This window comes from Alligator sinensis, unplaced genomic scaffold, assembly GCF_000455745.1.
Source record: "Alligator sinensis unplaced genomic scaffold, ASM45574v1 scaffold8_1, whole genome shotgun sequence".
In the NCBI taxonomy this organism is placed as follows: Eukaryota; Metazoa; Chordata; order Crocodylia; family Alligatoridae; genus Alligator; species Alligator sinensis.
Window position 1 is genome coordinate 882,659 of NW_005842568.1, and position 13,237 is coordinate 895,895.

The 13,237-nt window shown below is 64.5% G+C and overlaps 1 protein-coding gene across 5 annotated transcripts in view; it reads left to right on the forward strand.

Moving 5' to 3' along the window:
• The window catches only part of DNMT3A (DNA methyltransferase 3 alpha), a 61,977-nt gene that overhangs the window by 20,548 nt on the left and 28,192 nt on the right, over positions 1-13,237 (forward strand). For 3 of the 5 annotated variants that reach the window (XM_025214114.1, XM_006032369.3, XM_025214116.1), the window contains exons 4-7: positions 18-91; positions 5,164-5,210; positions 6,102-6,248; positions 8,453-8,485. In XM_025214114.1, coding sequence (XP_025069899.1) covers positions 18-91; positions 5,164-5,210; positions 6,102-6,248; positions 8,453-8,485 — 301 coding nt within the window. Of the gene's footprint in view, positions 1-17; positions 92-129; positions 349-484; positions 2,629-5,163; positions 5,211-6,101; positions 6,249-8,452; positions 8,486-13,237 lie in introns of those variants that run through there. The other 2 variants (XM_025214118.1, XM_025214117.1) reach the window with 2 other exon arrangements.

Genomic DNA, 13,237 nt, shown 5'->3' on the forward strand with positions numbered 1-13,237 from the left:
CGGGACAGCTGGGCGGCCGGCGAGCCGGGCCGCGCCCTGGAGAACGGCCACTGCACCCCCAAGGACGGCCTGGACCCCCAGGCCGATGAGGGTGAGCTGGCCCCTCCCGCCCCCCAGAAGACAAGAGGCAGGGGGAAGGTCTCCGAGAAAAGTAAGACCTCGGCATTTAGGGCAAGGCGTGACCGCCGGCCAGGCCCTGTGCACCGGAGAGGGGCTCTCGCAGGCCTGACCCGTGCGGTTGGGAACGGGGCTGCCCGCAGCCCCCGGCACAGGGGAGGGAGCCCGGCCTCCAGGACCAGCCGCACCCTCTCCTTCCTGCCCGAGATCTCAGCCAGGGGAAGCCAGTGGGTGGGTGTCTCCATGCTCGGCCTCCTTCCTGCTCACCCAGAGACACGGCCCACCCCGGGCACGCCTCTGTCAGCAGCGTGCAGCGTGCACACGCCCCCTCCCGGGCAGCCATGTGGGGGAGGGGGGTCTGTGCACATGCGTGTGTCTGTGCAGGGGTGCATGTGCACGCACTGAGTGCACAGGGCCTTGCTGCTTGTCCAGAGCCCTTTGCCCTGCTGGGAGCAAGTAGACAGACACCCGCGTGCGGGCACACACGTGGCTCTGCTCGGTGCGGCTGGCACGACAGTCGTGCTGGGGAGCAGACGGCATCCTGGCGTGTGGGCGGCTGGGGATGAGGTTGCCTCTCACCCCAGCATCCCCTCTGGCACGGGGTGACGCTCTCTGCCGTTTTCTTCTCGCCCTGCTCCTTGGCCCCGGCCAGCCCCATGCACCCGTGTCTGCTGCCAGGCCCTGGCCCCCAGCTGGGTTGGGGAAGCCTGACTCAGCTCAGGCGGCTCCTGCACGGGGTGTGTGGATCTGCCCCAGGCTTGTGCTCTCCCCAGGGGCTGCTCTTGGTGCTGGGCGTTTCCAGGTGTGTGGAGCTGACACGGTGTCGGGCCCCGCGTCCTGGGGGAACTGTCTTGCTTGCAGTTGGGCCCCGAGGCTCTAGGAGGGGAAGCCTGATGCGATCTGTAACACTCACGGGGCACGACGCCCGCCGTCCACCCCCAGCGCCTTACTGCCACCCCACAGCTGTATAGCCCCCCTCTGCAGTGACATCTGTGCCCCCGGTCCCGGACACGTGTTCCCAAAGCTGGATGACACGGCACCGCCGGAGGGAGACAGCCACCCTGTGCATCCCGCCAGCTGTGCAGCAGCTGGACAAGTGAGCCAGCCTGCGGGATACTGTTGGGCAGCTCACCATTTCCCCTGACCCCTTCTGAGGTGTAGGGGAAGTCCTGCTTCCTGTCCCCCCCGCCACAGCCGGTGCATGCCCGAGCTCGCTCGTATCCAGGGCTGCCTCTTGCGGGCTGCTGCCCGCTGTCCTGACTGACCACCTGCCCGGCCCCTGGACCCGGGGCATCTCCCCCTCTCCTTTCGGGTCAGCTGGCACCGCGCATCTGTTGTTTTTGCAGCAGTGACGCCTGCGGGAGCCCTGCTCAGACCCCGTTGCTCCGGGCTTCTTCCTGGGCAGTGCCCACTGCCTCTGACCACCAGGCTTGGGGTCTCCTTGGGGAACACGGTCAGGCGTGGACCCATCACCTGGGTGAGCACCCGGGCGTGTGCATGTGTGTGCTTACCCCAGCTGTGCAGGAGGGCAGGGCTGTCCTGCAGAGACACACATGTGCCGAGGGCCTGCGCGGGCCGGTGTTAGTTGTGCCTGGGCCCCTGCATCCTTTGTGATGAGCTGGGCCTGGCGCTTTCTCCTGCTTGCCTTTCCTGCAGCAGTATTAGCTGTCTCGCCGTCTCTGCAGAGGAATGGGCCTTTACTCCTGGTGGACTTCCTTTTGTCCCTTATGCGCTTAAAAATGAGACCGTTCCTAGCCCTGCCTTTAGCTTCCCTTACCGGCGTCCTGCATGCCAGAACTCCTGGTTTATTTTGGTCGCTGTCTGTCCTCAGGGTTCCCTTGCTTTTTATATCAAATTGCTGCCCCCGCTTTCCTCTCGCACCCAAGACAGGTGCTTCGCCAAAGCCACGCTCCTTCTTGGCTGCGGCGCCATGGTCTTCCGGCCATCTCGGTCCGGCTTTCCGCCGATATCTCCGTGAATTCTTCCTCCTGGTCCGTTGGTGCTTGTATTCCCCTCTCTGCTCCAGGAAGTCGGCCGTTGCGTGGCCCCCAGGAGACGTGGTGCTGCATGGGACCGTCCCTGCTGACCGCAGTCAAATTGTAACGATGGTCCCGAAGCCGGCGTCCGGCTCTCAGGCAGCGATCGCCCATCTGTGTCCATCCCCTTGATGTCCAGACAGGCCCCTAGAAAACTCTGGCTCTGCTTCGCAGGGCACTGATGAGGCCTCGTTGCAGCCTGGGTCTCCACACAAAGGCCGCTGGAAAGCCCTGCTTTCCTCCCCGTCTGCGAGAGCCGGTGCTGGGGGAGCAACCCAGCCCGACGCTGGGTCCAGAGCAGATTCACAGCTCTCAGCCCCACGTGCACCCAGGATCCCACGGCTGAGCTCTCGGTGCCTTGACGGCATCACGCTTCCACCCCGCCATGGCCGGTACGGGAACGGGGGTGGGAAGACCAGGATCCAGGATCCCGTCTGGAGGGTGTCCGGCACCAGATGGCACAAAGGAAGCTCAGGTGGGCATTGGCCCCAGTAGGCCCAAAATACCTGGAACAAGGCCCAAAATAATATTGCTGGATGTTGGATGAATTGGCCCTTAGTGAGTGGGATTGTGGGGCAGCTCTGGGGGTGACACGGGAGCCTGGGTCCTTCCAAGGTGGGGCCGGCTCCGGGTCTGAAGGGGCCATACGGCACGGTGCCTGCAGCTGCAGCGGTGCACGTGGCGTAAACCCGCTGCTGCGTCCGTCGTGCCGGTCCCTGCCCGGTGCTGAGAGCCCGCGCGGGCTGCCTGCAGCTTGCGCTCGCCCCTGGCCCGTTCATCAGCCCGGCGCTGCGTTTGCTCCCTGTCAAGGTCCCACGTGGTCCTCTCTGCCCTGATCACTGCTAATAGAGGCATCAGATCCTGGCCATCGGGTGAGCCCGGGGCCTGGCTCTTGCCCTGCTGGGACTGAATCGGTCAGCCGTGCTCTTTGCTTTCTGCCTCGTCCTGGCTTTGGCTCCGAGAAGATGCTTTTCCTCTCGCCCGATGGCAGTGCCACTTCTGTAGCAGTCTCTTGTCCAGGACGTCAGCAAAGCGCTTTGGAAAGCTTAATTAAACGCATTGCTCATGGCCCCTCCATCCATCTCCGTTGAGTCGTTCAAAGCCTTCTAGGGAGGCACAGGCCAGGAGCCTGGCACCCAGCACTTCACGCCCGGGCTCTCGGGCCTTTCTCCTGGCTGCGTCCGGGGGGAAACGCCCCGCGGCCACAGCTGCCCTGGCCATGCCAGTGCTAGCGCCAAGTGTCCCGGACAGAGGGGGTTAATTCTGCTGCTGTCAGCTGCGCCTGCCAGTGCCTCTGGTCCCTGGGGACCTGCCAGCACACGCGTGTGTCCGTAGCCGCTGCTTTCGATCCCACATCCTTCCTGGCATGTCTGGAGAGCTGCCCTGTGCCGCGGCTCCCCGGAAGACCTCCCTCCTGTCTGCCTTCTGATCTGGGCTCCTGGCGTCTTCGACCCCCCCGCCCCTGCAGAGGCCCAGTTTGTGTCCCAGGCCCCAGTGGATGGTGCGTATGCGGCCCGAGGCAGGTCAGCTGCTTCTCCCTGAGGCTGAGTGTGCAACCCCGGGGGCATGGAGGGCTCCTGGCTGGGCAGGGAGAGCGGAGGCAGCAGGGCAGGGTGGGGAGCAGAGTGCCTGGAGTGGGCGCAGGGCACGCACACATGCATGCGGGCTCACTGCAGCTGTGCAGAAAGGCAGGGCTACAGATACGCACGCACACACGTGCGTGCACACGCATGCTTGCTCCAGCTATGCAGAAGGCAGAGCTCTCCTGTAGACATGCAGACACATGTTCACACGTGTGCACTCACCACTGCTGTGCAGAAAGACGGGGCTTTCCTGCAGACATACACATGCTTTCACACACATGTACATGTATGCTTGCCATAGCTGTGCGGAAAAACAGGGCTCTCCTACAGACATGTGTGCACACATGCATATGCATGCTCACCCCAGTTGTGCAGCAAGGCAGGGCTCTCCTGCAGAGAGAGACATGTATGCACACACATACTCGCTGCAGCTGTGGAGGAAGGCAGGGCTCTCCTGCAAACACGCACGTATGTGTGTGCACATGATGCACACACAGTCGCTGCAGCTGTGCAGGAAGGCAGGGCTGCCCTGCAAACACATGCATGCTCACTGCAATTGTGGAGGAAGGCAGGGCTGTCCTGCAGAGAGAAACACATGTGTGCACATGATGCACACATGTTCACCGCAGCTGTGCAGGAAAGCAGGGCTCTCCTGCAGACACACACGTGTGTGCTCACTGCAGCTGGGATCTCCTGCAGACACGCAAGCGCGTACGTACATAGGCACGCACGTACTTGCTGCAGCTGTGCAGAAAGGGCTGTCCGGTAGACACACACACACACATACTTGCTGCAGTGGTGCAGGACATGCACGCACACGCATCCCTGTGCCCCAGTGCATTCAGGCCACCCCCAGGCCCACTTGCACGGCCTGCTCGGGCTCCCGCCACAGCCCGGCCGGGCTCGGCACCCCAGAAGCAACCGGCGCTATTTTTAGCCGCCTTCCTGGCAGCAGCTCAGCGCACACCTTCGAGGCCATGTGGTGCACTGGTGACACAGGGAACCAGAGGTGCTTCCCCTCCCTGCCTCGAGCCCCGGCCACGTTCCCCTGCCCAGGGGGCACCATCGGCTGCAGGCAGCATGGAGCCCTGGGGCCAGGTCCGGGCTGCCAGGAGCACTGGCTGCAAGCAGAGAGCCTGCCCCCACACCAGGCGCAGGGAGGGATGGAGAGACGAGCCCCTTCATCCAGCCACGTGGGGCTCACCCTGACTCACGGTGGGGGGGCAGCCCTGCAGTCAGCTTAGGGGAGGCGAGGGGGGGTCACAGGGAAGGGACCCCGCCGCTCATGGGTGACCCCGGCAGAGGCAGGGCCGGAGTGGCCTTGGCCCAGCTGGCAGCATCCGTGCCCCACGTGCTCCGGCTCTGCCCAGCTGGCCGGTGGCACCGACCCGCTCCCGGCTCACGTGCTCTCTGCTCTGTGTTTGCAGGCAAAGAAGAGAAGGAAGAAAACACCTACGAGACGATGAAAATGGAGGCAAGTATGTGCTGGGGCTGCCTACCCCCGGCCCTTCGCTTGCTGCTCCCCATGCAAGAGCTCAGGCGGTGGGGGGGGCTGGTGGCCGGGGGGCTGGAGTGCGCTGTGTCGTGGGTCGGGCACTGCCGAGTGGGATCCGGCTTGGGGCCCTGCCAGCGCCAGGAGAGCCCCGGGGCCTGGTGGGCAGCTGGAAGGCCCCGCACACTGTACGGCCCCCGGGCGACCTGCACGGACAGCCAGGTCTGAGTCTGGGATGCAGAAGAGATGGGCCCTGTGTCTGGAGCTGCCAGACAGGGTGTGTCTGTGCGTACACTGATGTGTGTGTGTGTGTGTGTGTGTGTGCGCGTGCGCAAGCATGCAAAGGATGTGAGCATGTATGTGTGTGCATGCAAAAGGTGTGCGCAAGCATGCATGCAGTGTGTGTGTGTGTGTGTGTGTGTGTGCAAGCATGCAAAGGGTGTGCACATGTGTGCACATGTGTATTAGTGTGTGTGCATGCGAGCAGTGTGCAATTTGAAAGTGTGTGCGCGTGCAAGTGTGTGCACGAATGTACATGTGCACGTGAACGTGTGTGCATATGAGTGGGTACCTTGCAGGAAGGGGGCAAGCGTGAGTGCATGTGCACATAAATGTGTGCATGAGTGCGCCTATGAGTGTGTACATGAAAGTGTGTATGCGTGTGTAAGTGTGCGCGATCTGTCCCAGGTGACACCAAACCCGGGGGCAGAGCGGGGTCTCCTAGGCTAGGGGCTGCGGGGACCGGATGCCAGGGTTTCACCCCACTGCCCCGCGCCCGGCCGTGCCTCGGTTTCCCTTGCTCCCCCTCCCGCCGCGCCCCGGCCTTCCCGCGGCTGACACCCGTCAGCCCACGTCTCCTCTCGCCACGCACAGGGATCGCGAGGCCGCCTGCGCGGAGGCCTGGGCTGGGAGTCGAGCCTGCGCCAGAGGCCCATGCCGCGCCACACCTTCCAGGCCGGGGACCCCTACTACATCAGCAAGAGGAAGCGGGACGAGTGGCTGGCCCGCTGGAAGCGTGAGGTAAGGCCCGCGGCGCCCGGTGCCAGCGGCAGGTCTCGGGGCCACGCCCCTGGCCCGCGCGGTGAGGAACGGGGGGCAGAGCCCTTGGGTTGGTCGTAGGCACGCGACTGCAGACCGGGGCTGCTGGGGGGACTCTCCGCAAGCAGTACAGTGCCCGTGACACACGCCAGGCCGTGGCTGCATCGCATGTGCATTCACCAGCCTGTGGAGGGTCCCGTGCACGGCCCCTGCGAGCAAACAGCGCCAGCAGCCCTGCTCGGGTGCGCGCAAGGGGGCCAGTGACCGGCGCGCTCGGCAGGGGTCAGGCAGGATGTGGGTTGCAGCAGGAAGCCTGGCTCGGTTTCTAGACTCTCACTCTCGGCAAAGCAGCTTCAGGGGGAGGGCAGAGCCCAGCCCGGGCAGAGGAGCACGTGCGGGGCAGGCCCCGGCCCTGCCCCCGCCAGAGGGCTGCAGGCCAGGCCGGGTGTCGGAGGGGAGGGGAGGGGAGGGGAGGGCAGCGCACCGGCTGCCAGTCCCTGGTCCTCTCAGGCCGCGGCTCCAGGGCGGAGGAGCCTCCTGGCTCCGGGGCCCGTGCTGGCAGAGCCGGAGCAGCGTCTGGCCAGGCGTCTCACAGCCCACGACCACAACACCAGTAATTTTGGGAACCGAGGCCTCGGCGAGATGACTGCCGCCCAGCCCGGCTGCGGCTGCTTTCACGCGCTGCGGCCGGCCAGGCCCCGAGGGGTCACTCTTGTTTCTCGGTTCCCGTCAGCGCCAGGTCCAGGCCGTGCTGCGCGGCCCCACGCCGCAGTGCTTGGGACGGGGAGGTGGCTGGACACGGCGTGCACACGCACATGCACACGCACCCCCGTGCCCTGCTGCCACCGCTGCGCCCCGTGCTGGCCTGTGCCCGGGACCCGGAGCCGAGGGGCTGAGCGTGGGCGGGGGCGCCCGTCTCCCCCCTCCCTGGCAGGGCAGCAGCGCTTTGCTTTCCGCCGGGTTTCACTGCTGCCATCGGGGTCCTTTCCGCCAGCATCTCAGCCGCTCTCATGGCGTTTGTCTCCTCCATCCCGAAACCGGAGGGGAGGGGGCGAGTCCTCTGGCTTCACCACGTGATGTGACGAGGCTTTCTGTGTCATCACACGCCGTGACTCCATGTTCCTCGTCTTTCCCCATTGGCTCCTTCCCTCTCATCTTCCTCCCCGCGGCCTGGAAGGCAGAAGCTGGTGCCGAGGAGGAGCGCAGTAAGGACCCTCCAGCAGCGCAGCCCCGTGTGGGCAGGAGAGTCCCGGCAGGGCCAGCCCCCCCGCAGCCAGCCCCGCCAGCGTCACCTGGGGAAGGATCCAGGTTTCCTCGCAGCCTGGGGCCTCTCGGGCATGTTCGCGAGGCGCAGGTGCCTGTAGCAGCACAGACTTGCCTCTCCTTTGCTCATCCAGCGTCCCTCTCCCCGAGTCCCGGGGGACGGGAGCGTCACGCAGTGCCAACACTGGAGGGTCAGAGCCAGTGAACCGGGGCTGCGAGGGGGCTCTGCCCCGGGCCTCGGGAGGAAGCGAGCCACGTCTGCGCCGCGCAGGAGCGGGCGGCCCGGCTAGGCGTGGCAGGCAGGGTGGCTCTGCCCCAGCGGGCTGGGCGCATCTCGAGCTGTGCTGGAGGAGTGCGGATCGAAGGGGACACGCAGCCTGTACCGGTTTCCACGGGCCGCCCCGGCCCCCTCACGTCCTGCATCCACGTCTAGTCTCTGAGACCCTCCCGGGGACAGTAGATAGCGGGAGCCCCGGGAGGGAAGAGGCTGCTGCTGCCCCCGGGGGACCGCGGCTGTGGCTGTGTGGTTGTGTGCTGGTGGCCTCTGCGGCATGTGCTTGGGGTGAGCCGGGGAGGCCACGGGGAGCGCAGGGTTCTCCGGGCCACGTCCCTGCCCTGGACACGGACCCGCCTCGTGCACACGCCGCGTTCTCGTCGCAGCCCTTCAGGGATCGGCTTCTGGGCGGGCATGGGGCAGCCCGGTGCGTGCGAGGGGCCAGCAGGCAGTGGCTGGGATTCCCGGGACCTCTGTCCACTCGGCGGCAGGGGCAGGGCACGGGCCCCTCGTCCTTCCCCGGGCCGCTGCCACGTCCCGCCTCCTCGGCGCGGCACGGCACGGCACGGCACGAGGAGCAGCGTCTGACGTACGGGCTGATGTGGCCGCGCTTGCTAACACCCTCCTCTCCTTTACCTCTCTCCCACAGACTGATAACCCGCCGGCCTCCCAGCTTCACAAGGTTCGTGGCATGGGTGTCATTTCCTTCTGGAGGGTGGCGAGAGGGGCTGGACGTGTTTTGTGCTGTACAGTGTTGAATGTGACCTTGCAATCGTGTGGGGCTTGGTGCTGCCGGACGTATCGCAGGGCATGCCCCGCCCTTCGCACGCACGCATGTACACACTCGCCCCCCACCCAGCTCACGTGCACTCACCGGTGCATGCCAGGGGCGTACATGCGTGCGCGCGCTCCTACGCGGGCGCGCACACGGCCCCCAAGAGTCACGTGCCCCACAGTTACACCATCCATCACCGCTGCTGTGCTCCCGCGGGGAGCATCCAGGCCCCCAAAACACCTCTCTCCATATCTTCATGCCAGCGAGACCCGAAGGGGCCTCGAGAGTTAGGGGGTTCAAGCAGCGTGTCAGTCCTAGCCCGTGGTGGAAGGGAGAGCCGCTGAGAGATGTCTGGTTGTACGAGCGCGGCGGAGGCTCTGGAGATGGGCGCTATGGTAGATGGCAGAGAGAAACGGGAAGGAGAGACGGTCTCAGATGAAGGTCGAGGCCTTAGGCTGTATGCGTGTTCCCCGTGGAAAGCGCTGCGGCGGAGCAGGCTCCTGGCATGAGCTGGTGCATGTGCTGGTGCTGGTGCTGGGCGGGCAGGGGGCCGGTGCAGCCCGTGGAGGGGTCTCAAGTTGGTTATGGCAGAGCTCGACGTGCTGCCTGGCCCTCGGCGTGCATCGCACCTCACACGGGACGTGCAAGCAGGCCCACAGGGTGGCAAGAGGTCTCGGCAGGGGTGGGAAAGCTGTGGCCTTACGTTGGCATGAGCCGGGAGGGGGTGGCAGGCGCCGAGTTTCCAGCAGTAGGAAACATGGGAGGAAGAAAGGGGCTGAGGCTGGCCGAGGGGGTGCCGCGCTGTCAGGGCAAACGGGACACTTGAGGGGCTGTGTCCTCATGTGGCGCACCCGGCCCTATGTGCAGCCCTGGGGAGTAGCACTTCCTGGGGGGCTGGCAAGCTGCTCTAGTCCTGAGGCAGGGACCCCCACGTCAGGAGGTGACGTTCGGCACCAGGCAGACGTGGAGCATGAGACGCCAAGCGCCTGCCAATGTGAACCCTGGTGCCTGACTGGTGCAGAGCCCTGCCCTCAGGTCTGGATTTCTGGTGCTCCTGTGAACGCCCCCGAACCCGCGGCCTGTGCCCCTTGCACCCTTGTGTGACCGTGCCGCACCCAGGAACGCACCCGGGCCGAGGGCTTTGCCACGTGGCGCGTGTTCTCGTTTGCAACTCTCCGTTTTAGCCTGTTTCGCCGGGCATGCCTCCCGCCAAGGGCCATGCAATGGGTTTGGCTCGAAGGGAGGCTTTTTGGGTTACCTCGGGCAGCGGTGTCCGGAGCTCTGCATGGCCATGGTTCACGGGCAGAGAGGTGGCAAGGGACAAAGGCTGCTTTGGGGGGAAGCAGCTAGCTTTGGAGGGGCTGGTTTCCTCTAAGGAAGCCAAGGCTGAGCTGGATCCAAACCGTAGCGTGTGAAGGACTCTGAGAGGAGGGGAAGCTGCCGTCTCGGGCTCTGCTGAGATGACCCCAAGCTGTGGGGAGGAGTAGATACACTGGAGGGTAGGGCTAGGATGCAGAGAGACCTCGGCTAATTGGAGGATTGGACCAAAAGTCATCTCGTGCAGTTCAGGAAGGACAAGTGCAAAGTCCTGCGCTGAGGAGGGAGTGATCCCCTGCACCGGTGCAGGCAGGGGTGACAGGCTGGGCAGCAGCTCCGCAGAAAGGAGCTGGGGGGACAGGGGCCAAGACGCTGAACAGGAGCCGGCAGTGTGCCCGTGGTGCCGAGAAGGCGACTGGCATCCTGGGCCGCATTGGTAGGAGCAGTGCCAGCAGATGGAGGGCAGTGATTCTCCCCCCTCTATTCAGCACTGGGGAGGCCACATCTGGAGTCCTGTGTCCAGCTGTGGCCCCCCATTGCAGAAAGGATGTGGACACATTGGAGAGAGTCCAGCGGAGGGTAACAAAAGTGGTTGTGGGCTGGGGGACAGGACTGGGGAGGAGAGGCTGAGGGAACTGGGCTGATTTAGTCTGGAGAAGAGAAGACCGGGGGGGATTGAATAGCAGCCTTCACCTCCCTGCAGGGGGGTGCAAAGAGGCTGGAGCTGGGCTGCTCTCAGTGGGGGCAGATGACAGGGCCAGGAGCAATGGGCTCAGGCTGCAGCAAGGGAAGTTGAGGTTGGATATTAGGAAAAGCATTCTCTCTAGGAGGGTGGTGAAGCACTGGAACAGGCTCCCCAGAGAGGTGGTGGCATTGCCATCTTGGTGGTGTTGAAGACCTGGCTAAGACCAAGCCTTGGCTGGGATGAAGAGCCATGCGCATGATCAGAGGTCAGGGAAGCAGACCCTACGATGACAGGCTGAGAGCCCTGGGGCTCTTTAGCCTGGAAAAGCGCAGGCTCAGGGGTGATCTGATGGCCACCTACAAGTTTATCAGGGGTGACCACCAGCATCTGGGGGAACGTTTGTTCACCAGAGCGCCCCAAGGGATGACGAGGTCGAATGGTCACAAACTACTACAAGACCGTTTCAGGCTGGACATAAGGAAGAATTTCTTTACTGTCCGAGCCCCCAAGGTCTGGAACAGCCTGCCACCGGAGGTGGTTCAAGCGCCTTCATTGAACACCTTCAAGAGCAAACTGGATGCTCATCTTGCTGGGATCCTATGACCCCAGCTGACTCCCTGCCCTTGGGCGCGGGGCTGGGCTCGATGATCTTCCGAGGTCCCTTCCAGCCCTGATGTCTATGAAATCTATGAAATGATGTAGCTGGGGCTGGCCCTGCTCTGAGCAGGGGTTGGACTAGACGTGGCCTCCTGAGCTCCCTTCAACCCTCCTTGTCTGCGGTTCTGTGAATGCAGGAGTTGGGAAGGGAGTCTCAGGGAGGGGTTGTTATTACCCAACTGTGCCCTGAGGGGATGGGGACGGGGACGGTCTTGGCCCTGTCTGGAGATGAAAGGACCATGGCCACCAGCGTGGAATTACAGCCTGACCCCGGTGCCCAGCAAGGACAACTGGTGCCTTGTAAGCAACCAGCCGGGATTTGCTCAGGACAGAGCCTCCCCAACCAGCTTCGTCTCCTGCTGGGGCAGAGCAGCGAGCGGGTGGACGAGGGGAACGCACCGCATTGTGCACCCGGGCTTCCCACGCAGTCCCGCGTGACGCGCTCGTTGCAAAATGGAGGAAACTGGTGAAAGGCGGATACATAATTGGCTCAACACCCGTAAGCAAAGTACAGGCAGAGCCATGTCGGAGCGGCAGGAGGGACTTGCCGGGGGTCTGTCCGTCTCAACGTGTTTTTTATTAAATAATTTGGATGCCAGAATAGAGAGTTTCCCCATCAGTTTTGCAAGTGACCTGAAACAGGGAAGGACCACAAACCGGCCGGAGGATAGGAGTGGATTTGGAAGGGACTTGATAGCCAGGGAGCTGGGCTGCAGGATGAAGTGCACGGCGGGAGAACAAGCCAGCACGCGGGTACGAGCGGGAGACGGTGACGGGGCCGGGGGAGATCTGGGGCCCGAACGCCGTTCTGGGCTCCGTCAGCAGGAGCGTTAGGCGATGGTGCCTCTTTCCCAGCACTGCTTGGGCTCATCCCGAATGCGGCGCGCAGGTCTGGGCTCCCGACTTGAAGGACGGGGAGACGCTGAGAGCGCCCAGAGGCAGGCGACAGAAAGGACCGAGGGGCGAGGAGCAGCTGCGTGTTCAGCCAGAGGAAAGGTGATGAAGGGGGACATGGCAGCAGCCCTCGGATATTTGAAAGGCTGCCATCGCCAAGAGGGAGAACAACTGTTCTCCTTTGCCGCAGAGGACAGGACACAGGCTTGCGGTTTTAAATTACAGCCGGGCAGATTGAGACGAGATCCTGCTTGTGCGGGCAGGGCGGGCAGCTCCTTCCCCGAGGAGACGGGGGAAGCTCGCGGTCGCTCGCCAGCCTCCGGCCCCGGGACCTGGGGAGATGAGTGGCTCTTCGCCCCGCGACGCGTCTCGGGAGGCAGAGGTTGCGTGTCCGAGGAGAGGAGGACGCTGGTAGCCGTGCACATGGCTGCATGGAGGTGAGGGGTGCAGCCTCGGCCTCAGCCCGAGCCCCGGGGCGTGTCTGAGGGCACTGAGGTTGGGAGAGATTTGGCTCCCGTTGTCCCATCGAGTGCCCAAGGGCTGATCATGGGCTTGTCTCAGCGATGGAGAGGACCGTGCCCCCCGGCACCGGTCTGAGGAGTCTCGGCCCGGTCACGCAGCTGAGGAGACCTAACGGGGCTGTCGGAGGAGCTGGGGAATTGGCACCTGTCGCGTCCCCGGCCATGCATGGCCACGGCGTCTGCTCCTCCAGAGACGTAGCCCCTCGGGGGTCTCCTGCCCCCGGCCACGGCTGAGGAGACGGGGCAGCTTGGCCTTGCCCCTCCGCTGAGATGAGGGACTTGGTTTGCGGCTCCCGTCGTGGGGTCTGAGGGGATGGGGGAGATCCCGCCTGGACCCTGCATCAAAGGGTGTCTGGGAAGGGGCAGGGGGTCGCCCTGCTGCGTGATGAAGGAGATCGGGGGGTGGTGGAGGGGAAAAGGGAGCGAGTTTTGTGCCTCGCCGGGCTTCGGAGCACATGGGGACTGCTGGCTGCAGTGGCCCTGTCGCCTGCCCGGGGCACCCTGGTTTCCTGGGCTGCGAGGGGGGTTCGCGGCGCAGCCCCTGCCCCTGCACCGTGACCAGCTGGAGGGCGTCACAGCCGTGCG